A 24,857-nucleotide genomic window follows, 5' to 3' on the forward strand; every position below is an offset into this window, starting at 1 on the left:
CTAACAATCGTCCCTCTCAAAACATCACATACACCACTACATACACCATCCCTACCCTCAATCTCACACTAACAACCGTCCCTATCAAAACATTACACATGCCACTACATACACCATCCCTACCCTCAATCTCACACTACAATCGTCCCTCTCAAAACATCACATACGCCACTACATACACCATCCCTACCCTCAATTTCACACTAACAATCGTCCCTCTTAAAACATCACATACACCTTTACATACACCATCCCTACCCTCAATCTCACACTAACAATCGTCCCTATCAAAACATTACATACACCACTACATACACCATCCCTACCCTCAATCTCACACTAACAATCGTCCCTATCAAAACATTACACATGCCACTACATACACCATCCCTACCCTCAATCTCACACTAACAATCGTCTCTCTCAAAACATCACATACACCACCACATACACCATCCCTACCCTCAATCTCACACTAACAATCGTCCCTATCAAAACATCACATAACCCCACTACATATCTATCCCTACCCTCAATCTCACACTAACAATCGTCCCTATCAAAACATCACATGCACCACTACATACACCATCCCTACCCTCAATCTCACACTACAATCGTCCCTCTCAAAACATCACATGCATCACTACATACACCATCCCTACCCTCAAGCTTACACTAACAATCGTCCCTATCAAAACATCACATAACATACTCCATACACCATCCCTACCCTCAATCTCACACTAACAATCGTCCCTATCAAAACATCACACACCCTACTACATACACCATCCCTACCCTCAATCTCACACTAACAATGGTCCCTCCCAAAACATTACATACACCACTACATACACCATCCCTACCCTCAATCTCACACTAGCAATGGTCCCTCCCAAAACATTACATACACCACTACATACACCATCCCTACCCTCAATCTCACACTAGCAATGGTCCCTCTCAAAACATCACATGCACCACTACATACACCACTCTACCCTCGATCTCACACTATATGTAACAATCGTCCCTCTTAAAACATCATAAACCCGACTATATACACTGTCACTGCGATTGCAAGCGGAATGAGGAGAGGGTAATGGAACAGAAATGTGTCGCCCCCTGTCTTATTTTCCTTCAGGTGTGTGACATTATATAAATTCACCTTTTCCTTCAATCAAATACATGTTCTATCAATTCTGTATACCTCGAAGAAGAAGAATAAATGCAAAGGCAAAGCCTAGACCGCAGGGTTAACAAAATTATTTCAATTTTGTCAAAACGTACACTTAAATTAAAATTATCTTCTTCATAAATTTCAAAATGAAATGAGATTCAGATCCTCTTCCTTACCTACTTCATTTCAAGCACTCAATCCGTGCTGTTCTTATCCACTTTTACCTAGATAGGTAAGTAATAAAAAAGATGATGCAAATAACAGCAAAACAGTAGCAAACAGCAGAATCATCAAAACCAACCTGTCAGTTGCTATACTAAGAAAAAAACAGAATAAGGTACAGAATGGTATGAAAACAAAAAAGATGACGTCTCACACTCCAAAGATGGTAACTGGATACTGGATATTTCACTCGATACTAAAAGTTAAGTCTAAATTCATTCTTTTGTGAGTTGATTTCTCAGATTTAACAGCTCAACATTGCAATAACAAATTATTTTTGTTTTTACTACAGTCGAGCCATCGAATTATGGCGTTTTCATGCAAAAATGATTGCGTTTTCATTTTCAGCAATTTGCAGCTATGTAAGAAAATAGTTTTCTGAGATTCGAAAAAAGTTTTGAATACTTAAGAATTTTGAGTATTGATACTAAAATGCTGTGTTGCTGTGCCGTCTTTTTGTGTGTGCTATGTTTCGTGAGTTTACCACTTCAGTATTAAGTAACGGCACTGAAGCTATCATAACATTTACACAAATATACTCTCGACTAAAGAGTCGCGCAGAAAATATCATTTTACCTTTTTTGTTTAATTTTTAATCGATGTCGCAATTGTACTTCAGTCTCCGATCTAGCTGGAAATTAAAATATGTTCTCTTATGTCATTTCGTACTAATATAGCTCGTTGACGATGTACGAAGTTTATGACATCTTAATCCAATTAGAACGGAACGGAATGTTCGAGTCCGGTTAAATATTTAATGTCGACTTAAGTCCGACCTGGATTTTGCCGCCAAATGAACTTCCATACGCTTAGTTGAAGGGACATAACTCTGTCTCCGTATCTATGTATCCCATGATGCTCATCGTGTTGTAGCAGACGCCAAGTGTAAACATCGGCGAAGCTGATTTGTTGACAAAAGACCTGTGGAAGATTTGAATTGTTTCAGCTTGAGGTATGTTATACAAAACGGATGACGTGTCCTTTTAGACTGAAAATCATATTCCCAGACTTTTGATTCAGACCAGCCGATTCATTGATGATGGTGTGTAAATACGGTAGGCCTATTTTTTGTGGTAAGGCCATCAACGGACAGTCATTCAAAGGCATGTTGAAATTATAGTGCAGGAAAAATGCTATGATTTTTGACAACCTATATTGGAATCTTTTGTCACTGAGGGTATTTTTTCCAGGTAAACTGAACAGCTATCCTTAAGATGTGACGTCACATTGTCAAGTTGTCGGTTTCATATAATTTAAAAATTGAGGTAGGGTTCATCATTCTTTATGCTTCCCTTTGTAACTGTCTATGTATTCTAATGAATAACATCTTTAAGACATTTTGCTATTTACACAAAACCGGATTCATGTGTATTTTGTACTCAAACGTACTAATATTTAGTAGACCTAATGGGATCTCCCAAATCTCTCTACTAAATGAAGAGGATTTAAATGAAATATTTTCTTGTCGTTTCTTTATTTCACAGGATAACAAGTACTGCACAGCTGAACAAATGGAAGACAGCTGTAGAGAAAATGGCCACCATAAACAAAAAAAATCAGAACAGAGTGAAGGTGGTTGTTTCAATCATAGTACCTGTTGTGTGAAATATTGGAAAGAATTAAATTCCTAAGTACATTAACATAAATGGTAGAAGGTCTGATATTTTAATGGCACCAAGAGATATAAAATTTAAAGCAGAAATTAAATCTTGGCAATGTCCTGTGCCATTCCTTATGATAAGTGAATGCACTGTTTCTATACATGAAACCTCAGAGAGTCAATTAAATGAAATGTTCATGAAAAGTAAAATAAATTGATCCGATCTCAATGTAACAAGGCATAATTGTATCAGAAGTGGGAGAGAAGTATAATTATCTTAAATAGGAAATGCTTCTGTTTGGTCAAGGGGAACAACTCTTCTTTAAAACTTTGAATCAGGAAATGTTGTGATGTTTAGTTGGTTTAATTTTGCAAACAGTATTATCAACACTTTAACAGTGTTTTTTTCATAGCTAAGATATGTACTTGCCATCAGTGAAGATCTACTGGGTTTGAATTACGTCTGAGCTCATCCCAACTTTGATGTTTTTGTTTTTGTTTTGGCCTCCTCGACATATTTCAAGATGCATATGAATACATCATTGACTGATGTTGATGTATTTTGCAGTGAGGAGTACAGTCAGCCCAAAGTCAACACCTAGAAGAGGTAGAAAGAGGAAGCAGCGGTTTTGTAGTCCTAAAATCTCACCAGGTAATGTTAAACCTTTGTTTTCATGTTAACGCTGGATTTTTCAAAGTTATGACATTTACTAGCTTGAGACATATAGCTGACAGCTCTCACACTGGGAATATGGGAATCAGAAATATATATATTTATCAGAAGTATAAAGAAGACCGGAAATTACTGATGTACAACATGCAGATGTTCCTCTGTGGAGAATAAAATAAGTTGAAGAATGGCTAACCAGTTCTATGATTAAAGTCATAACCATTGAGTATATGTTATTTTTGATAAAAAAAAAATTCAACTTTTCATGTCTTACTTACCTTTCTTGGTTGAAAATGATCCCTTTCTTTGCAAATTATACATGCTTGAAAGAATTGTCCACTTTCAATGTGAAATGTTATATCAAAGAATCTCTTTTATTTTGATTTTCCTAAATGACTTTTTGATGGTGAAAATGGTTATTATCAGTTATTTTTGTAATACTTCAAGTATTTATATTTTTATTTCTTATTGAGTTAATACATAAAAATTATTAGACAATCTTGTAAACAATATTTCAGATAAATAGTAAGAAATTAAAAATCTAATTGATTGTTTTATCAATGAAACCTATGCAGGTACACAGCTCATTTGAATGTTCATAATTTACCTATATGGCACTTAGACATAAGATTTATATAGTAGTAATTTTTTTATAGCAATAAGTATACAGGATGGTGCAGGGCTCATTTCTGATGACTCAACCGCTGAATCTGAAGGCATCCAGAGTCCCATAAAAACACCAAGGAGAGCGAAGAGGAGTTCAACCCGAGAGAGCCCAAGGCGTAACCAACAAAATGGTGAGTCCAATACATTAAATATTCAAGGACACACAAATCATATTTCTAATTTACAATATAACCTGATTTAAAAACCACAAGCATTAAAAACCTATCACCTTTTTGTTTCAGATGGAGACATTTTTAAAAAAAAAAAAAACCAACATAACCTCTTTGTGATATTTCCTCCATGATCATATCTCTTAGAGGAAGAAAATGCCCCTACTATTAGTAATTACCTGGGTAGTTTTGCAGATTGTGACCTTCTATATAGAAGAATCAGACCTTGTTTCGGCATTTAACTCAAAGAGTCACGGAGTCACTTCAATTATTCTACTGAGGCCATATTTTTTAGATTTGCGTCATAAACATAACAGAATTTTCATTTGTGTTGGATGTAATTAACATGGGAATAACTTAAAAAAGGTCAAGGTCAATATCAAAGGTCACCAAAAAGGTAAGGAAAGTAGTATGGAGAATTGAGAACCTGATTTCTTTCGCTCTTCTTAATAGTAATTTCATGTATGTTGGAGGGATTTGCAGAAAGAGTGATAATTTGGACCATTCAACTGTACTGTACATGTGTGGGTGTGCCGAAATTTTTTGTATTTCTTTAAATTTTGTGTTTGACAGGAGATCAAAGAAACAATGGAAGGAAAGCTATCAGTGAAGAATCTAGCATCACAAACAATATAGAACACAGAACTCCAGCTGTATCAGCCAACCATCATGACCAGCCAGTAGCAAAACATGACAATTGTAGTCCTGTTTCCATAGCAACAAACAACAGAGGTGTTAACGGTGACTCCAACTCACAACAATCGGTTGAACTTTCGACCTACAACAAATTACTGATATCAGAGGAGAAACTACCAAATCATGGTCATAGCAGACTCAGTAATGCCATTGAAGAAAAACTTCCAGATCAAAGAGCTGCTATCGAGGAATCAGTTGTATATTACAAAGAGCAAAGTTCAAAAGTTGGAGGAAAGTGGATCACTGGTCAAAAGTTTCTTCCCTGTCAGGTGACCAGGCCGGATAATGAAGTACTGTTTGCAGAACAAAAGGCTGCTGAAGTGATGGCCAGAATGAACTGTCTAGAAAATGATGAAGACATTCTGGATGTGGAGAAAGAACATTCAGAAAAAGGATTTGAAGAATCTTCTCAGTGTTTGCCAAGGATTTCAGGCAATGGTGCCCAAGATCAAGGAAATTCTTCTGCTGCATCCACAGATAATGGGCAAGTAAAATTGATGTCCAGGCAAGCCACAGAAAACACCGTTGTTGGTGGTCACAGGATTGAGTCATTGAACACAAAACAAAATTTACCAGCAAATGGTGATTTGCAAAAGGAAGGGGAGATAACAGATATAAATTCTGGACAAAAAGGAACAATTCTTTCTAGTCTGTTGGAAGGTCGTGACCAGGAGTCATTGATAGCTGCTGAGCTTCTTACCAGACTAGACCGTGACATTCATCTATCAGAGATACAGCCTACCATTTGTCTGGATCAGAATAACTACCCTAGCTATACTAACATTGGTTATGGTAGCTCAAGTCCTGCAGCAAACATCAATGTGTCTAAATACTTGGATCAAAATCATAAGAAGCAGGAAAATTCTGTCACAGGAGTTATTCACCATGATAATGGTGTAGACCTCAGCTTGGAGCATTCAACTCATAGGGACCAAGCTAGCTGTGCATTTGAATCTCATTCTGGATTGAGGGATGGTGATTATGGTGTTGAAAGAGTTTCTCCTACAAATGATTCTTTATCAACACCAGCCACAAGGCAAACAGCATCCCAAATTTTGTACCAGAATAGAGTTGGTCAAGAACAAATAGGACCAGATTGTCAGCGAAGTCACAGTTTCCATGGATCCTTAGATAGTTCAAGTATGGAGCAGGGCCGGATTAACATCCCCCAGCCACGACACAGTGATCCTGGAGCCCCAGGCCTAGGGTGGGACCAGAGTCGGATCAACACACCATCTGAACAACACAACATGGGAAACCCAGGATGGGACCAGAGACAACAATCATACCATCACATAGTGGACCCTGTAAATCAGAAGGATGGGTTCCAACATAGTGTGTCTGGTGAACAACTGTCAGGGGACCAGCTTAACTCTGGGTGCAGATATAATCAAATGGTTGCAGAGAACTGCACTTATAATTCCCAGTCTAACATTGGTGCACAGAAACAGACTGACAACCCAACTTTGTATGAGAGGAGGCCCCATACTGATGCTATTATCCCAGTAGAACAAGGAATGCCATTTGGCCCAATGGTAGAGGATACACAGTACAGTGGACTTCCAAATTTCCAGTCTGGAAACTATTTGAATCTTTCTCAAGAAGCCATTGACAACATGATACAGACTAATCGTGGATCATCTTTTGTTGGAAGCCCTTCCATACAGAGTCAACCTCTCCCTACAAATGTGTCAACAACAGATCCATCAACAGATGGATTTGGAGACTTTGTTCACTATGCTCGTTCATCACAATCCTCAGAAGGCCAAGTTCAATACTTCCAACCAACACGTTCAAAAAGTCAAGGGCCAGATGAAATGGTTACGCATTTGGCAAAAAGACGGCGAAGATCAAATTCAAACAAGATCAGTGAGAATGAGAGAAATCCTGGATATGTAGATGTCATGAATAATTACATATACAAGAAAAATGATATGCCATATGAACATGCTCTACATCCGTTACAAGTAAAGGACAATGATAATGACCGTTTCTTCCTGATTCTGTCACCAGAGGTAAATGCAGATGAGGTACGTGATATTGGACACAAAGGTCTTATAGCTAAATACATTGATTACCTTATTGTCGAAAATGAACAGATCACTGAGATGTCAAAAGCAGTGTCTATCCCTATAGAACACTGTGTTATGGATGATCCATATTTGATGGACATCATTAGGGTAAAGATTCCATTTCCCACTCTGAAGTACTACCAGTGGCTGCGTACCTACTACCCAACCATTCAGATTGACTGGCTGGCCCTGAATCATCAGATGTTACAGTTCCAACCTGTTGGAGACTGTCGTCCCCATCACTATATCTTGGACAAAAGACCTCCACCAGTCCTTCTAGGAGAATCTTTCTACTTCTTCCAGCGTGAGAGAGATCGACTGCTTTCTTGTTGAATTTGCAAGTTTTAAAACTCAAACATTTTAAGTGTGTGATATTAGGACAACAGCAACATGGTAGATTTATGAATAGCGTATACAATGCTGAAATTACCTGAAAAAGTATTTTACAATATTTCTCCAACAACACGTTAGGTTAGAATTAAGCTTCAATAGAACCAAATGACAGTTTAATAGTACATCATTGTCCTGTAATACACCCATTGAACCAGAAACTATAAGATGAACTCCTGACCTGGGCTTATTGCAGGGTATATGTTAGGTATTTGATCTTCAAGTATTTTGTAATACATGTATTTTATGAAGTTACATTTCTCTTTGATATCACTACTATCTGGATCTCAGCTGAATGATCTCAACACACATGATATCATTCTTCAGTTGAGCATTGTATGTTTATTTTTAATGTGTTCTGAATATTTTTGTCATGGAAATCCATGTAATCAACATGTATCAGGTAAGAATTTAAAGTTTTAAATCTATGAATCTACGATGTTGAATCTTATTACATTTCTTAAATTCTTGTTTTAAACTTGTATCTTTTATATCACTGCCTTCACAATTTTTTTATATCGGTGATGTTAAATGATATTGAAGAAAAAAATCTGCTGATTTGTTCGTGTTCAGTTTCAAATTTGTGTATTTTTGTAGATGTATTTCTATATCTTTAAACATATTGTAGCTTGAATTTCTAAATGAGATGAACAATTCCCAAACTTACATATTTATTTTTGATTTCATGTAGTGTATTTAAAGACCAATAGAATTTGTGTTTATGATTATTGCATACTCACACATATTTTAATGTAGAGTATGAAAAAAATACTGCTCATTACATAATTTTGATTTTGAAATGTATACTCATGGAAGATTTTCATCAATATTTGAAAATCTGCATGTGTTTCCATATAATTGATTTTATCTTCTTGTTTTAAGCATGTGCATGATGTATCTAAGGGCTTGTTTTTTGTTTTGTTTACTAGTTTAGATTCTGTATTTACTCAAAAGTCAAAAATAAATTTGGTAATATACAAATCTATCAGTATTTCCAAGAACAAAGATTTTAAATTCTTCAAAAAAAAAAAAAAAAAACCCAGAAACTTTAATTTAAATATGTATAAAATTATGGACAATATTTCATTATTTCTTTCTTTCTTTAAACTTTTATGAAGAAGTTGCAATTTTGAATTTCCATTTGCAATAACCAACAACATCTTTTCCTAGTAATAAGTTTGACGTTTTGTCTACTTTCTTATTTATGTAGAAACTAAAGATGGTACAATTTTTCTTTCTTTTGGATGTGTGAAGTCTTCAAATTCATTTGTAATGTACAAGCAATTGGTAACTAAATATAGTATATCTAAAAAAGCACAATGAAAAAGATACATAGTGCACATGTTTAGGAACGGTATATAATGTACATTGTACTAAATAATTGCCTCAATTACAGTTGGAAATCACATTTTCAATACATATTGCTGTTGTCTGAAATTCCTAAAGAAGCATTTCTTTTTAAAATTAGTTCATAAAAATTCAAATGTATATCTTCATTTGATAGTACTAATGTTAAAAGTGTGTAAATGATAAATTACAAAACTACAAACTCTCTTAGCTGAAAATACCAAATACTCAAAATTTAATGTAAATTTCTAAATATTGATTTGAATGAGTGATGTATTTCAGGATACCTGGTAATAAATTCAAATGTTTGTACTTAATTAAATTTATTCAAATGTTCCATTTCTTTCAGATTTGTTTTGGTGATAGAATAACAAGGCCAGACAGGCCCCAGTGGCCTGAAGCTTGGTTAGAGGTACCAGTGGTTCATGAAAATGTTCAAATATGATCCAAAAAATTGAGAAGATTCCTGACAACTGCAAATTTGTTGAGACAAGTCAGATTTCTACTATTATTATTATTATTTTTGAGTGTCTGTTTTACTTTAAAAGTAAGATATTTTTCAGTGACAACAAAAGTTTTTCACTACCTAACCACTGGTGAACTCAATTCAACTGAATTCAGTTTTAACAACTGGTGCCAGGCCTCTCCGTTGTATATATATGGTGTTATGCTCCTTTAAAGATTTTTTATTTCAACAGCCTTTATTTGAAAAAAGTTTTTTGTTAATTGCTACTACCATATGGAGGTGTTACCCTTGAATAATATTGTGTAACAACACTCATTGAAAGAGTTTTCACCTTTCATGCCATTGTGCATCCTCAAAAACAATTTTGCATTTTCACCCTTGCACAATATGTTTTTAAACAACTTTGGCAAGCTAAGGGAATACTTATCAACCCCATGGTGACAGCACTACTTGATTCCAATACACTATATACCTGGTAATTGTGTCGTGGAATTTTACAAATCACAGGCAAATTCTGTGGTACAAAGCTGTGGTTTTCTTGTTTCAAAATAATCTTGGAACCTGAGTAATGCTTATGATGTCCAACCTCATGAAGTTGATTTGAGTAGGAATTATTTTCAAGATGACCAGCTTAAAAAAGTTGATACAAAGAAGAAACAAAAATATACTATTTCAAATATTTTTTATTCCCAACAAAATTTGAATTTGCCCCACACAAATCCTAAAAAATACCCACGTAAATAAATACTAAAACATGATAAAGACATAATCATGTCAGCACCAATGGTCTAAAACTGGACACATACATATAGGCAGCTTAATAGGGAAGGAAGTGGCCAGAAAACAGGTTCTGGGAGTGGACTGGTCAGAAAATAGGTTCTGGGAGGGGACTGGCCAGAAAATAGCTTTTGGGAGGGGATTGGCCAGAAAATAGGTTCTGGTAAGGGACTGGCCAGAAAATAGGTTCTGGTAAGGGACTGGCCAGAATATAGGTTCTGGTAAGGGATTGGTCAGAAAATAGGTTCTGGTAAGGGACTGGCCAGAATATAGGATCTGGTAAGAGACTGGCCAGAATATAGGCTCTGGTAAGGGACTGGTCAGAAAATAGGTTCTGGTAAGGGACTGGCCAGAATATAGGTTCTGGGAGGGGATTGGAAAGGGGACTGGCCAGAAAATAGGTATTGGGAGGGGATCAGCTACATATTGGTTTTCGGAAAGGCAAAGCAGGTTCTAGGAGGGAACATGCTTCAAAATCGGTTTTAAGAAACTACAGACAGACTATGAAATACGTTCTTGGATTGGACAGGCCACAAAACAGGTTGTCAAGTCTGCATATGTTAAAGTAGAAAATTTGAACATATCTCGATGAAAATTAGTGCATAAACTAGCACATGTGCAACATGTACCTTGTCACATCTAGAAGAGTGCAATATATTGTTCATGAACCATGTATTTTAATATTTTTCAATCAACAGGTTTATTATCTTATACATAACATTTTTGTAAGATATCTTTCAACTTTTGTTATTGTTCTAATCAATCTGAAACAACTATCTTAATACTGCTTCATTGTTTGAAAACCTAACTGATCTTTTTAATTCCAACACATGTATACCTTTGAAACAATTTAAAAACCTATTTCATGTCATTGAATAAATAAATAAATAAAATATATTACAACACAATGATAGTTAAATTAGAGAACAAAGTAAAAATTAGTGAAATGCATTGTATGTAGAAAAAGATATAAAATGAGACATTAGATAGGTGATAAAAAATATACAAAATGAAATGGCTAGAAATAGACGTTGTGCTGTCACTGTAATATAGCACAGCATCATCACAATTTTATATCACACGTGCTTTGGATAAATTAACAAAATTATATCTTATCACGATAAATAAAATCACAGCATACTTTTAGAACAACTTAATAAAATTATGGAGAAAATGCAAGAAAATTAACCCTAGCAATACTTTGCTTTCATGTGGAAAATTTTCTGAAATGGAATTGCTTTGCAATTCTGGAATGATCTTGGACGGAATTTTCATGATTTTATAAAAGATAAAAGATGGAACAAAAAATAAATAAATATAAAAGATTAGATAAATGAAAATGTTTTATAACTGTAGTTTCTACTGCACATAATTTTTCAAATGTGGTGATCAATTGTTAAATACATGTATGACAATCTAATCAATCTGCATAGTTAAGTCTGTTTTTGGCACGGAGTATGTCAGCAGCCATTCACAGAATCTCCAATAAAAATAAAGGATTCTGTGTAGAAAGTGTCATTCTCACTAACCTCTAAGGTAATTATGATAACATGACTATTTCAGGATGTGGATTTGTATATATATCTAATCAAAAACAGTTTCCTTTAAAAAGAATATTCCAAGAGCATGTTTCTCTAAAAATTACACTTTTACATACACTAGCACTAAATTCAAAGAGAGTAACACAAAAATATAAACATAAAAAACATATGCCATGTTTGGTTAGACTATAAATAAATTTCCTTTCTAATACAGGCCCTATAAAAGCGATTGGTACAAAGAGGAGATTACTCCAAAAATCATATAACTTAAAACTACAATCATTGGCAAGATATTTTGATTATCAATTTAATTGATTTTAAGAGTGAACATTATTTTGAGTCAATCAGGAAAGAGATTTAATCAAACACAAAAACTTTTTTATAATTTTCTAATTTTTCTACTATTTCTCATACAAAAGACAAATATCAAACTAAAATCTACTTACAATACAGAAAACAAGTAATATTAATTAGCCTCCAATAAAGAGGATCAATTAACGATGTTTTCTGTTGAAAATTTCAGTTAAGTCAGCTTCCTGAATTATTGTAAAAAGACATAGTATCACTATCAATTATTGAAGCAGTTCTTTTTTAGGCTGAACTCTGGCTTGCTGTTCATCTTAACAGATTTTTTATCATGTATCTAGTTTCACAATATATCATTGCAATAATCATTATGACGTAAACACTGGTTTGCACGGTTCTTTCATAGCCTATAGAGATTTGCGGATAGGCTGTATGAAATGTGAGTACCAATTTGGTTTATGATGTGGTGTACATCCACCATATAATACATGCATTTTCTACAGAATTTTACTTTACCAAGAAAAAATGCTGTCAATTTCTTAAATACATATGATGTTACCTCATTATTGATAAAAAAGAAAAAATACTTAAACTCTTTTCATTGGTGACTTTCTAGTATGTTGTTGTTGTTTTTTTTTTGTTTTTTTTTTTAAATGTTGCTTGCTAGGCAGTCTATGATCCTATATTTTGATAATGATCCTTAGAAGTAAGTTGTGGAAAATCAATAATGTCATTACAATGCTTTAAAAGTCCTTATTTATGATTTTCCGCTTGTCGATCTTTTAATATGGAACATCCATGAAGTTTAGGAAATCGTAACAGGAGAATAAATACATACTAATATAGCATACTTAAAGATAAACGAGAGTGCTACTGTCATGATAAAAATAATGCTACACTGTTTCTTCTATCACATAAATAACCTTAATATCACAGTTTGGCTTGACTGTCTATAATATTCATGAAATTTATTGACCAACTGACAAACAACACTATCAAAGTATCAATTAAAACAATTTCACTCACAATTGTTGTTGACTGTCAACAAGTCAATTCACACAGTTACATGACATTGTCATTCACTCAACTAACACATCAATTGCCAATTTATGCAGACAACACATTTCACCTTACACAAACATTCAGTGTCTGTACTATAAAACTTTCGGACTTTGTTGAAAGAACTGCCAGAATTAATTTTTCCTTATGGGAATAATACCAGGCACAGATGATCTTCGTTGACTTAGCCGTGACCCTGTGACCCCTGACCCTGAGCTTCCTCGTGCACTCATTGGCCCTGGAATCTGAGTTGGACGCGGACTTGGCGTTGGAGTTGATTCTCCTGAACTTAGACCAGTGTTGGGGAGACGCAGCACCGGGATTGACGATGGAATTGGTGATGATGTCAGATATTTGACAGGTTTCCTCTTCAGGCTCACATTCTTCCATGCCAAAAACACCTGTACAGAGTGGGTATAAAAAGAAATCAAATGAGAGGAAGAAGTGCCTGACATTAAAAGAACTTTCCCTTGATAAAACATTTTCATACAGAGCATAACAAGTTTGTAAATACCAAAGATACCTGATACAACATATACAATATATTGTACACTGCATAAAACTATTCATAGGTTGAAGCTGATTTTCAAGTCAAGTAATACATAATAATTGCTTTAGATCTTACAATTTCAAAGTTTGCAATTACACACTCCACTGAGGAATATTTTACAAAATACAAAATCAACACATAAGATCCATACAACTGTACAGTGATTTTATTTGTTAATGGAAATGTTGAAGTTTTGAACCAATCAAAAACTTGATAGTAATACAAGGACATACCTGAGCTAACAAGTGTTTCTTGTTGTAGTTGTACATCCTTTTCACAGCAAGCTGTTGAGCAAACTGTACTCTCCACTGTCGCCAACAAATCTTGTACAAATTTTCTTTTTCCTGTGAGTGAAAGTAATCAATGGAGTTATCTCCCCTTCTTTAAACAGCAGAAAAAATTAGCAGCTGATTTGATTTACTGAAATGCTGTCATCTCTTGAAATATATCAAATATGACAATATTTCATTTTCTGAAGAGTTAATTCAAATCTACTTAATCTGCTGATTATTTGGTAAAACTCAAAGGACCAGACCAGGAAATAATTTCCCTCTAGTTGTATTATCTGGTTGGTCAGTAAAGATGTTACATACCAGGATCTTTGCAGTGTACATCATGTCCACTCGGAGTTTCCACAGTCGTCCATATTTCTGTGACAGTCGGTCGTTATGGCGCTGTATCTGATGCACAATCAGGATTTCACTGTGCCATGCATACAGGACCATGCGACTGTCAAAAGTAAATGTGTGATATGAAACTGAGCTCAAATAAAGATAGATTGGATTTCATTTCTGGGAAATCTGTCTGCTTTAAGGAAAATAAAATTGATATTCCCTCACTATTTGTCCCTTACATGTATATTCAACCCAATTTTCTATTGAATTAAGACGATGTGAATATTTTCCACTTTCTGAAACAATAATAAGAGGCCCAATGGGCCTACACTGCTCATTTGTTTGTTAATTGACTGTTAAATGACATTAAGCTGTGTATCATTAAAAGGTGACTGAACAGGTTTCAATAGTTACAATAGTATAGATATGTATCAAATTTGTTGAGAAGTTATCAAGATATTACATTGATTTGGGATTGGGCAGGGTGACAAAGGACAGGATGAGAGGACAAGTAACATGCTGTCTGTATGCTGTGCCCCATCTTCCCATCCAACCGCCCATGGGGGCATGATAAAATGACTTCCAACCTTATATGTCTGTTGTGATGCCTCACTGCCTTCTTCTCCTGGTCTTGTTGGTGTTGCCTCTCCTGTTTGCGGAGGTAAACAAAGCGGCGCCACATGCGAACCCCACGACGGGCCAGCATATGGTGGTAGCAGTGACCAGCAATGACCCTGTTGAGTCTCTCTCTCCATTTAACAAGAGCATGGCGTAAACAGCCTAGATCCTTGTCCTTCACCACCTGTTATGGAAAACAAGGATGTAGTCACACTAAAATTTCTTCAATGTTGAGAAACCCTTTACATTCTACCAGAACATTTGTATCTGGGAAAATCTACGAGGTTTCCCACGATAATCTCAGATCTACAGCAAGATCAAATTTGGGTTAAATTTTCCTAAGATCAATTTGCTCTTTTCTGTTCAAACTGACATTAGAATTTAACTAGCATGAAAACATTTCACCATAATACAAGAACGAAAAGTGTTCAGTGTAAATATTGTTTAAGTTTAAGTGTGATATCAATCAGCACATCAAAATTTCTAAATTTTTCAGACATCATTATTGACAAGAACAATCAAAAGAGAGAGTGTGAACCTTGTTGCACATGTCAGTGAGGGACTGGTAGTAATCAAAGTGTTCCCTCATGGTGTACCAGGCAGAAATGACAACACGACGATTGACACGGGCAGTCATCACTTCACTTAGAAGCTTTAGTTTACGGCGTCGCCTTGCTTCTACTGCCCAACTTCGAAGCACCCTAGAATATATTTAAAATAAAAATATTGTAATTGACCAAGTAAACATTTTGCAAGGTAATTTTTTTTTCATTAGCAGTTTTTAACAGATTATCATAATAAGGGACATTATTATGCATTGTGCAAAAGTGTCATTATACCGCTTTGACTCACTAAAATGGGTAAGCTTTGAAAAAAAAGCTGACTGAGCCAGGAATTTTTCTCTATGTAAAAAGCATTGTTTAAGGAAAGTGTGTACAAAATTTTATTTCAATTTGAATAAATTTGAAGTTGTTAGCCAATTTCTTTTTTCACCAAAAAACTTATGCCTGAGTAAATAAATCGTGCATGTTAGAATTTTATGGAAAAACTCATTTTGTTTTCTTTTTTCTTCCTTTGATTTTTAGGTCATCTGGACCCGAAGGGTCCGATGACCTATAGTCATCATGCTTCGTCCGTCGTCGTCCGCCGTGCGCCGTCAGTAAACTTTTCATTCAAACGACTTCTTCTCAAATACTAGAAGGTCTAGGGGGCTAATACTTGGCACAGAGGATACTGGCATGGAGCTCTACCAAGTTTGTTCAAATGAATGACCTTGACCCACTTTAAAGGTCACAGGGGTCAAATATGTTAAAATCTTTAAACAACTTCTTCTCATTAACCAAAAGGATCAGAGTGTAGATATTGGGCCTGTGACATGCTGGGATGAAGGACTACCAAGTTTGTTCAAATGAATGACCTTGAACCACTTTAAAGGTCACAGGGGTCAAATATGTTAAAATCTTTAAACAACTTCTTCTCATTAACCAAAAGGCTCAGAGTGTAGATATTGGGCCTGTGACATGCTGGGATGAAGGACTACCAAGTTTGTTAAAATGAATGACCTTGAACCACTTTAAAGGTCACAGGGGTCAAATATGTTAAAATCTTTAAACAACTTCTTCTCAATAACCAAAAGGCTCAGATTGCTGATATTGTGCCTGTGGCATGCTGGGATGAAGGGCTATCAAGTTTGTTTAAATGAATGACCTTGAACAACTTTCAAGGTCACAGGGGTCAAATATGTCAAAATCTTTAAATAACTTCTCAAATACTAGAAGGCCTAGGGGGCTAATACTTGGCCCATAGCATGCTGGCATGGAGCCCTACAAAGGTTGTTCAAACGAATGACCTTGGCCCACTTTCAAGGTCACAGGGGTCAAATATGTTAAAATATACAAAGGACTTCATCTCAATAAGCAAAAGTCTATGAGTGCCGATATTGGGTCTGTAGCATGCTGGGAGGAAAGGCTACCAAGTTTATTTAAATGAATGACCTTGAACAACTTTCAAGGTCGCAGGGGTCAAATATGTCAAAATCTTTAAATAACTTCTTCTCAAATACTAGAAGGCCTTGGGGGCTAATACTTGGCCCATAGCATGCTGGCATGGAGCCCTACAAAGTTTGTTCAAATGAATGACCTTGGCCCACTTTCAAGGTCACAGGGGTCAAATATGTTAAAATATACAAAGGACTTCATCTCAATAAGCAAAAGTCTATGAGTGCCGATATTGGGTCTGTAGCATGCTGGGAGGAAAGGCTACCAAGTTTATTCAAATGAATAACCTCAACCCACTTTCAAGGTCACAGGGGTCAAATATGTTAAAATCTTTAAACAACTTCTTCTCAATAACCAAAAGGCTCAGATTGCTGATATTGTGCCTGTGGCATGCTGGGATGAAGGGCTATCAAGTTTGTTTAAATGAATGACCTTGAACAACTTTCAAGGTCACAGGGATCAAATATGTCAAAATCTTTAAATAACTTCTTCTCAAATAATAGAAGGCCTAGGGGGCTAATACTTGGCCCATAGCATGCTGGCATGGAGCCCTACAAAGTTTGTTCAAATGAATGACCTTGGCCCACTTTCAAGGTCACAGGGGTCAAATATGTTAAAATATACAAAGGACTTCATCTCAATAAGCAAAAGTCTATGAGTGCCGATATTGGGTCTGTAGCATGCTGGGAGGAAAGGTTACCAAGTTTATTTAAATGAATGACTTTGAACAACTTTCAAGGTCGCAGGGGTCAAATATGTCAAAATCTTTAAATAATCAAATACTAGAAGGCCTAGGGGGCTAATACTTGGCCCATAGCATGCTGGCATGGAGCCCTACAAAGTTTGTTCAAATGAATGACCTTGGCCCACTTTCAAGGTCACAGGGGTCAAATATGTTAAAATATACAAAGGACTTCATCTCAATAAGCAAAAGTCTATGAGTGCCGATATTGGGTCTGTAGCATGCTGGGAGGAAAGGCTACCAAGTTTATTCAAATGAATGACCTCAACCCACTTTCAAGGTCACAGGGGTCAAATATGTTAAAATATACAAACGACTTCTTCTCAACAAGCAAAAGTCCATGAGTGCTGATATTGGGCCTGTAAGATGCTTGGAGGAGAATCAAATGAATGACCTCAACCCACTTTTTAGGTTTGGCTTGCTTTTTGTCAGATGACCGTTAAGGCCCATGGGCCTCTTGTTTCATTTTATTACATGTGTAATGACTTACACAAGTAATCTGTGACTTCTGAAATCTGTAACCTTTATATAAAATCTATAACCTTTATACGTAACTTGTAACCTTTATATGAAATTTGTAACCTTTATATGAAATTTGTAACCTTTATATGAAATCTGTAACCTTTATATGTAATATGTAATCTTTATATGTAATCTGTAATCTTTATATGAAATCTGTAACTATATGAAACTATAACCTTTATATGAAATCTGTAACCTTTATATGAAATCTATAACATTTATATGTAATCTGTAACTATATGAAATCTATAACCTTTATATGAAATTTGTAACCTTTATATGAAATCTGTAACCTTTATATAAAATCTGTAACCTTTATATGAAATCTGTAACCTTTATATGTAATCTGTAATCTTTATATGAAATCTGTAACCTTTATATGAAATCTGTAACCTTTATATGAAATCTGTAAACTTTATATGAAATCTGTAACTATATGAAATCTATATCCTTTATATGAAACTATAACCTTTATATGAAATCTGTAACCTTTATATGAAATCTGTAACCTTTATATGAAATCTGTAACTATATGAAATCTGTAACCTTTATATGAAATCTGTAACCTTTATATGAAATCTGTAACTATATGAAATCTGTAACCTTTATATGAAATCTGTAACTATATGAAATCTGTAACCTTTATATGAAATCTGTAACTATATGAAATCTGTAACCTTTATATGAAATCTATAACCTTATATGAAATCTGTAACTTAATATGAAATCTGTAACCTTTATATGAAATCTGTAACCTTTATATGAAATCTGTAACCTTTATATGAAATCTGTAACTTAATATGAAATCTATAACCTTTATATGAAATCTGTAACTATATGAAATCTGTAACCTTTATATGAAATCTGTAACCTTTATATGAAATCTGTAACTATATGAAATCTGTAACATTTATAAAAAATCTGTAACCTTTATATGAAATTTGTAACCTTTATATAAAATCTGCAACCTTTATATGAAATCTGTAACCTTTATATGAAATCTGTAACTATATGAAATCTGTAACCTTTATATGAAATCTGTAACTATAAGAAATCTGTAACTTAATATGAAATCTGTAACTATATGAAATCTGTAACCTTTATATGAAATCTGTAACTTAATATGAAATCTGTAACTTAATATGAAATCTGTAACCTTTATATGAAATCTGTAACTTAATATGAAATCTGTAACCTTAATATGAAATCTATAACCTTTATATGAAATCTGTAACCTTTATATAAAATCTGTAACCTTTATATGAAATCTGTAACCTTTATATGAAATCTGTAACTTAATATGAAACCTGTAACCTTTATATGAAATCTGTAACCTTTATATGAAATCTGTAACTATATGAAATCTGTAAACTTTATATGAAATCTGTAACCTTTATATGAAATCTGAAACTATATGAAATCTGTAAACTTTATATGAAATCTATAAGCTTTATACGAAACTTGTAAACTTTTTTTAAAATCTGTAACCTTTATACGAAATCTGTACATGAGATTTGCAACTTTTGTATGAAAGTTGTGACTTATACATAAAAACTGTGACTTGCATATGAAATCTGTGAAATACTTCTGTGATTTATACCATTCATGAAATCTGACTTCTATGTGAAATCTGTGTCTTTTATGTGAAATCTATGACTGCTATGTGAAATCGGTGACTTCTATGTGAAATTGGTGATTGCTCTGTGAAATCGGTGACTGCTATGTGAAATCTATGACTGCTATGTGAAATCGGTGACTTCATTGTGAAATCGGTGATTTCTATGTGAAATTTGTAATATTTTCAGTATAAAGTACTCATCATACAGAACAAGTTATTGAACAAACTACATCTAAAAAAAAATCTTTATTAGATCTCACACTCACCTTATTTGTAGCTTGAGGTTGAAGTGATTGTGGATAGACCGACGTACACGTGTGACATGAACCCAATACAGAAACTGTACTGTTACACTTCTTTGCTGCCGAGCCTGCTGGAACACTGCACATTTAGCACGCCTAGTCTTGGCCTCTGCAAAATGGCAAGATTCACATAATTCCACAAAAAGGAAAAGGACTTTGACAAACAAGAAACAAAGAAATGCTTGTGTTATACAACGTAACTGATTTATCATCATGCAAATTACTGGAAATGTTGTTAATTCTAAGGACCTCTGTGTTATTACTATTAACAAGGATGAAATAAGATCATAAAAAACATATTCATTGAACCTTGAAAATGAAATTGAAAAAGGTATTGAATGAAGAAAAAATTTGAGCAAAGAAAAAAAACTGACAGAGGAAAACAAAAATGAACAAATGAATTAATAAGGAGAACAAAATGGAATGAGTGAATGAGGAAAATAAAGCTGACAGAGAAAAACAAACTCTATTTCATGACTTCCATGAAAAATACATCATATTTTTTTCTTTTCAATTTTTGGTAAAACCAGATAAATATTCAACAATTAAAAGCAATTTCTACAGTCACTGATACTGATAATCATGATCTTGAAACATGATCTTAACTATGTTCCAATTTGACCTAACTGTCACCTGTGATCAAAACCCCGTTTGTTCATTTGCTTGGTTTATTGACTCCTTGACATCGAGGGGCATTTTGAGGCAAATCTCTTTGTAATACAGGTGGATACATCACTGAACAGCATACACAGTTTGATCCATTTTTCAGCTTTCTGAGAATGGCAAACCATCATTGGTAGAGGGTATTGAACCATGCACTTCAGCTCTTTACCAGGGATTATGTAGACCAATACTAATCAACTCAGTTATAATGGTGCCATAAAAGTACCTGAAGTTCCTAAAGTAATATATATGTAGGACTAGACAGGACAAGATCTAACTCCAGTTATACATGCTGAAGTTAGACAACAAAACTAGGCCATTTTTGTTTATCGGTTTGGCCAAGTGGACCAAGATTGCTTGTTTATGAGTGGACCTCCTAATCTAAATTTAAGTTTGTTTTCTAGAAAGCTTTAATTAAGCCTTTTGAGGCCTGTATTTGGCCCATTGCAATTTATGCCTGAAATGATACATTTAGACTACCAACAAATCAGTTTGTCTGATTAAATGAACAGGTCACAAATAATTGAAATGACAACCATCCTAATAATATCATTGAATTTTTTATTTTTTTATATGGACAAATAAATGGCAAAAGTTTTTGATGGACTCAGTCATAATTTTAGCAGATTATTTTGATAAACTAGAATACTGATACAAGCACCTTGCATGCAAGACAAAAGTGGCTTTGTAAGGGCTCTGTGTAATGCTTTTTTGTCAGTGTATTCCAGGTTCTACTTTTAGCAACATTGTCTTCATCCCAGGATTAAAATTCCTAATGCACATATAAACATCAGAGATATACCTTTTTCAGACAGTTTGACCTGGATTCTGGAATAATCTTTGGAAACCAAAGTGCTGTTGGACAGATGAAAAGATAATGTTATGACAATAGAGTACCCGCATTTCCATGTGAGGCTCTAATCATCCCATGTTCAGGAATAAGAGAATAGCTAGCTCACCTGCTGTGAAGGTACGCCACTCTACAAACACAGTGCTGATGAGCTTGGTGTTAAACATGCGCCCAGCCTGACAACACATCACAGACGTCCTCCAGAATGTCAGATAGCGACTGACAAGCTGCTGATCTTTGTAGGCGATATGGCAGGCGAGCATGTCCTCACGCTCAAGGTGACGGTCATAACAGGACCTCCAACGACGGAAACATGTCTGTAACTGTAAAAAGAAAAAATAATCTTGTTTTTACTTATTCCATAAAGCTAATCATGTTAATACTTATTCCATAAAACTATTTGATATATATAAACATGATACATGTATAGACATCTTCAAATAATGGTATATAACAATTTTAGATCTAAATACCGCCCACCCACCCCGGTTTTTTTTTTTGGTGCTTAATGCTTCTAAGAGTTTTGACAAACCAATAACATGGCAAATGATGAATAATGAAACAGCTTTCACTTCCACAATCCTACCTGACGATGTTTGAAGTGTTGCTGTAGGCGGTGCCCCCTGGTGGTCTGTGCCTTTCGATGCCACTTCCTGCCAATCTGTAGTGCCCGCATACGTACAACTTTCTCATGCTCCTGATGTTGCTGTAGTCTACTGATATAGTAACTGTGCCAGGTATGGAAGAGCTTCCCAACCTAAAGCATTACAAAAAACATCAATATTATCTCCACAAACTCACAGGAATATTTCATATCCTAAGTAACTACAACAGGACCTTCAAAAGCTTGAGAAGAAATTACCATGCAGAATTTTCACTAATGCTCTTATCATTTTTGAAAATATATTTTTTCAAATTTTGTAATTTGATGTCAACAAAATGTCTTGGATAGATTGCTGGCAATTGCCAAGTGATTGGAAAAATATTCATAAGAAGTAAGCAAGACACAACAAAAATAATTCTTAATTGGAAAACAAATTGGATATGGAAAAACAAGAACAAAAGGGCTCAACAGAAAAAAGAAATCAAAGGAGCTCGAAAGAAATCGTGTTCAGGTTAAGTCAGAAGAAAGACAAATTAAAAATAGAAAATGAAAAAAAAAATCTCTTTTTATACCAGCGTTCTAATACCATTCTCTCATGAAAAAAATGTTTTGAGTTTCCTTACTTAATAAAACAGGACGATAAATCTTATGTCAGACTTCCAACCTTTACAGGCTACTGGGTGTCCACACATTCAATTTCAACACCAATGTACATGTACATGGTACCTAAATAGCTGCGGCAAATTCACAGCACTTACCAGTTTAGTATAGCTTCTGACACGGAAGTCTAAAATTTGGCGTTTCCTTGTCTTTTGTTGTAGAGTAACTTGATGCCAGCTGTATAGAACCCTGGAGGCACAGATAACATTACAGGTAATGCAATGAATAATTAACCTAGAATAATGACATATCAGAAAGGGCACCACAATGTTTAACTCTAAACCAGAGGCTAATTGGAAGGTAAACACTGATAATTACTGGGTACATCATACATCTGCCCAATACAAATTATTTGATATATTCTATAGATCTATCAGGGCACCTTGTATATATGTTTGCACAAACTCAGATGTAATTAATTGTGTGTTGTGACATGGGAGTGGCTCCACCTTGCAGTTTTCATCATCTTTATATATCTTCCTGCTGCACAGTAACTCTTCATTTAATTTACTTTTAATCCAACTCATCTCTGATTTGTTAAATTGAGGCAAAATCATTGACCAGTGATGAAATAGAATACTGACAATGACATTGTCTCATTTTAATATACTGAAATATGACCTTGTCCTGTGGTTGGTTAACTTCTCATTTCATTCTAGTAAATTTTTATCTACAGTAGCCGTGACCTTTGACCCCAGTACTAAAAAATTACTCCCACACAAACCTTTCATTCAAGGAATCATTGGATAGAGTTTGCAATTGATCAAACACAATTTGAGATATTGTTCTGATTAAACTTAAAGAGCAATGACAGACTGAGAGAGACAGATAAACAAACTGATAACCATGGGGCATTTCAATCTTTGATGTGGGACACTAAATAAAGTAACTGACAACACAATTGTTGTGACAATATATTATGATATGTACATCCCCATAGCATTATTCAATAAAAGTGAGATTAGTGCAAAAACCTATCTGAATAATTGAGATAGATCTCAAGTCAGTGAGGTCTTCATTACACCATATCTTAAAAATGATTTTTATTTTATGGTTAAAGTCTTCAAAACAGATTGATACAAATAAAAAACTGTTGTACTTACTTTATAGCCAGTCGTGTCTGGTACCAAACAGTAATCTGCTGCTGCTTTCTTGTCTCTAATCTCCACTTCATGAATGTGTTCACCACTAGGTGGAGCTGCAGTTTTTTCTCGATCAACTTCGATATATTGCGGTGCTGCTTAGCAGCTACAAGTAAATACAATAATGTAATTTTAAGTCTAGATCAGACAAACCCCTCAAAATAGTTTTTAATTGAAGAGGCCCTGACACAACAAAGTCAATTTCTTAAGAATACACATAAACGTTTCTTTATAATGGCTAGAGAGATTTGACCATCATGCCATTTCAACCTTACCTACTGTCCACCTGTGCCATCCCCTAATGACTTCTACCAGGTGATTTTCCCATACAGTCTTGTGACGTTGTTCCACCTGGGACTGCTGTCGATAACGCAAACGCCACATGCAAAACACCTGTAAAAATTAAAACACTTATAACATATCTACAGAATATGCAAATTAGGAAATCATATTGCAGAGCATACATTTTTTCATACCTGGATATTTCTGAAAAAAAAAAAATCTCTTATCTTATGCACGGATATTAGGCTCGCCTGTGAATACACTCATTATATAATCCTGACTGATACATTCAAAATGACAGAGAAATAACACTGAGTCAAAAACCTGTGGTTGTATGTTATACACATGTAAGTATAAATTGTAATTGTAAAATATTGTATGAAAAATAATGTATAAAACATTGAGATGATTTTGAGTGGCAGCACATTGTTTGTTTAACCTTTGGCTGACCTTTTTTTTCTTTTCAGCTTCTGCCCTTCAGACATGCTTCAGGGAAAAAACTACACCCTTTAGGCTGCCCAAAGTGCT

General features: G+C 34.7%; 2 protein-coding genes across 2 annotated transcripts in view; one reads left to right on the forward strand and one right to left on the reverse strand.

The window, feature by feature from the left end:
* The first annotated feature begins 2,916 nt into the window (after positions 1 to 2,916).
* Positions 2,917 to 7,612, forward strand: LOC132562415 (uncharacterized). The gene is made up of 4 exons (XM_060227157.1): positions 2,917 to 2,980; positions 3,574 to 3,657; positions 4,332 to 4,472; positions 5,148 to 7,612. Exons 1-4 carry the CDS (start codon positions 2,917 to 2,919, stop codon positions 7,610 to 7,612), a joined length of 2,754 nt encoding a protein of 917 aa, XP_060083140.1.
* A 5,687-nt stretch (positions 7,613 to 13,299) lies between these two features.
* LOC132562420 (uncharacterized) overlaps positions 13,300 to 24,857 on the reverse strand; it is a 34,876-nt gene continuing 23,318 nt past the window's right edge. The window contains exons 25-35 of the mRNA XM_060227163.1: positions 24,323 to 24,440; positions 24,009 to 24,153; positions 23,004 to 23,094; positions 22,228 to 22,398; positions 21,751 to 21,964; positions 20,093 to 20,237; positions 15,486 to 15,648; positions 14,917 to 15,131; positions 14,309 to 14,444; positions 13,949 to 14,059; positions 13,300 to 13,566 (exon numbers count right to left, since the gene is read on the reverse strand). Coding sequence (XP_060083146.1) covers positions 13,300 to 13,566; positions 13,949 to 14,059; positions 14,309 to 14,444; positions 14,917 to 15,131; positions 15,486 to 15,648; positions 20,093 to 20,237; positions 21,751 to 21,964; positions 22,228 to 22,398; positions 23,004 to 23,094; positions 24,009 to 24,153; positions 24,323 to 24,440 — 1,776 coding nt within the window. The remainder of the gene's footprint in view (positions 13,567 to 13,948; positions 14,060 to 14,308; positions 14,445 to 14,916; positions 15,132 to 15,485; positions 15,649 to 20,092; positions 20,238 to 21,750; positions 21,965 to 22,227; positions 22,399 to 23,003; positions 23,095 to 24,008; positions 24,154 to 24,322; positions 24,441 to 24,857) is intronic.

This window comes from Ylistrum balloti, unplaced genomic scaffold (genome assembly GCF_031769215.1).
Source record: "Ylistrum balloti isolate Yb309-2 unplaced genomic scaffold, AGI_CSIRO_Ybal_v1 Utg371412, whole genome shotgun sequence".
In the NCBI taxonomy this organism is placed as follows: Eukaryota; Metazoa; Mollusca; class Bivalvia; order Pectinida; family Pectinidae; genus Ylistrum; species Ylistrum balloti.

Bases quoted from the DNA above. Each gene is read 5' to 3' on its own strand.
- LOC132562415 (XM_060227157.1), top strand. From the start codon at position 2,917: ATGGAAGACAGCTGTAGAGAAAATGGCCACCATAAACAAAAAAAATCA. The intron at 2,981-3,573 runs GTTGTTTCAATC...TGTATTTTGCAG, and splicing joins ATCAGAACAGAGTGAAGGTG to TGAGGAGTACAGTCAGCCCA. The intron at 4,473-5,147 runs GTGAGTCCAATA...CAAACAATATAG, and splicing joins AAGGCGTAACCAACAAAATG to AACACAGAACTCCAGCTGTA.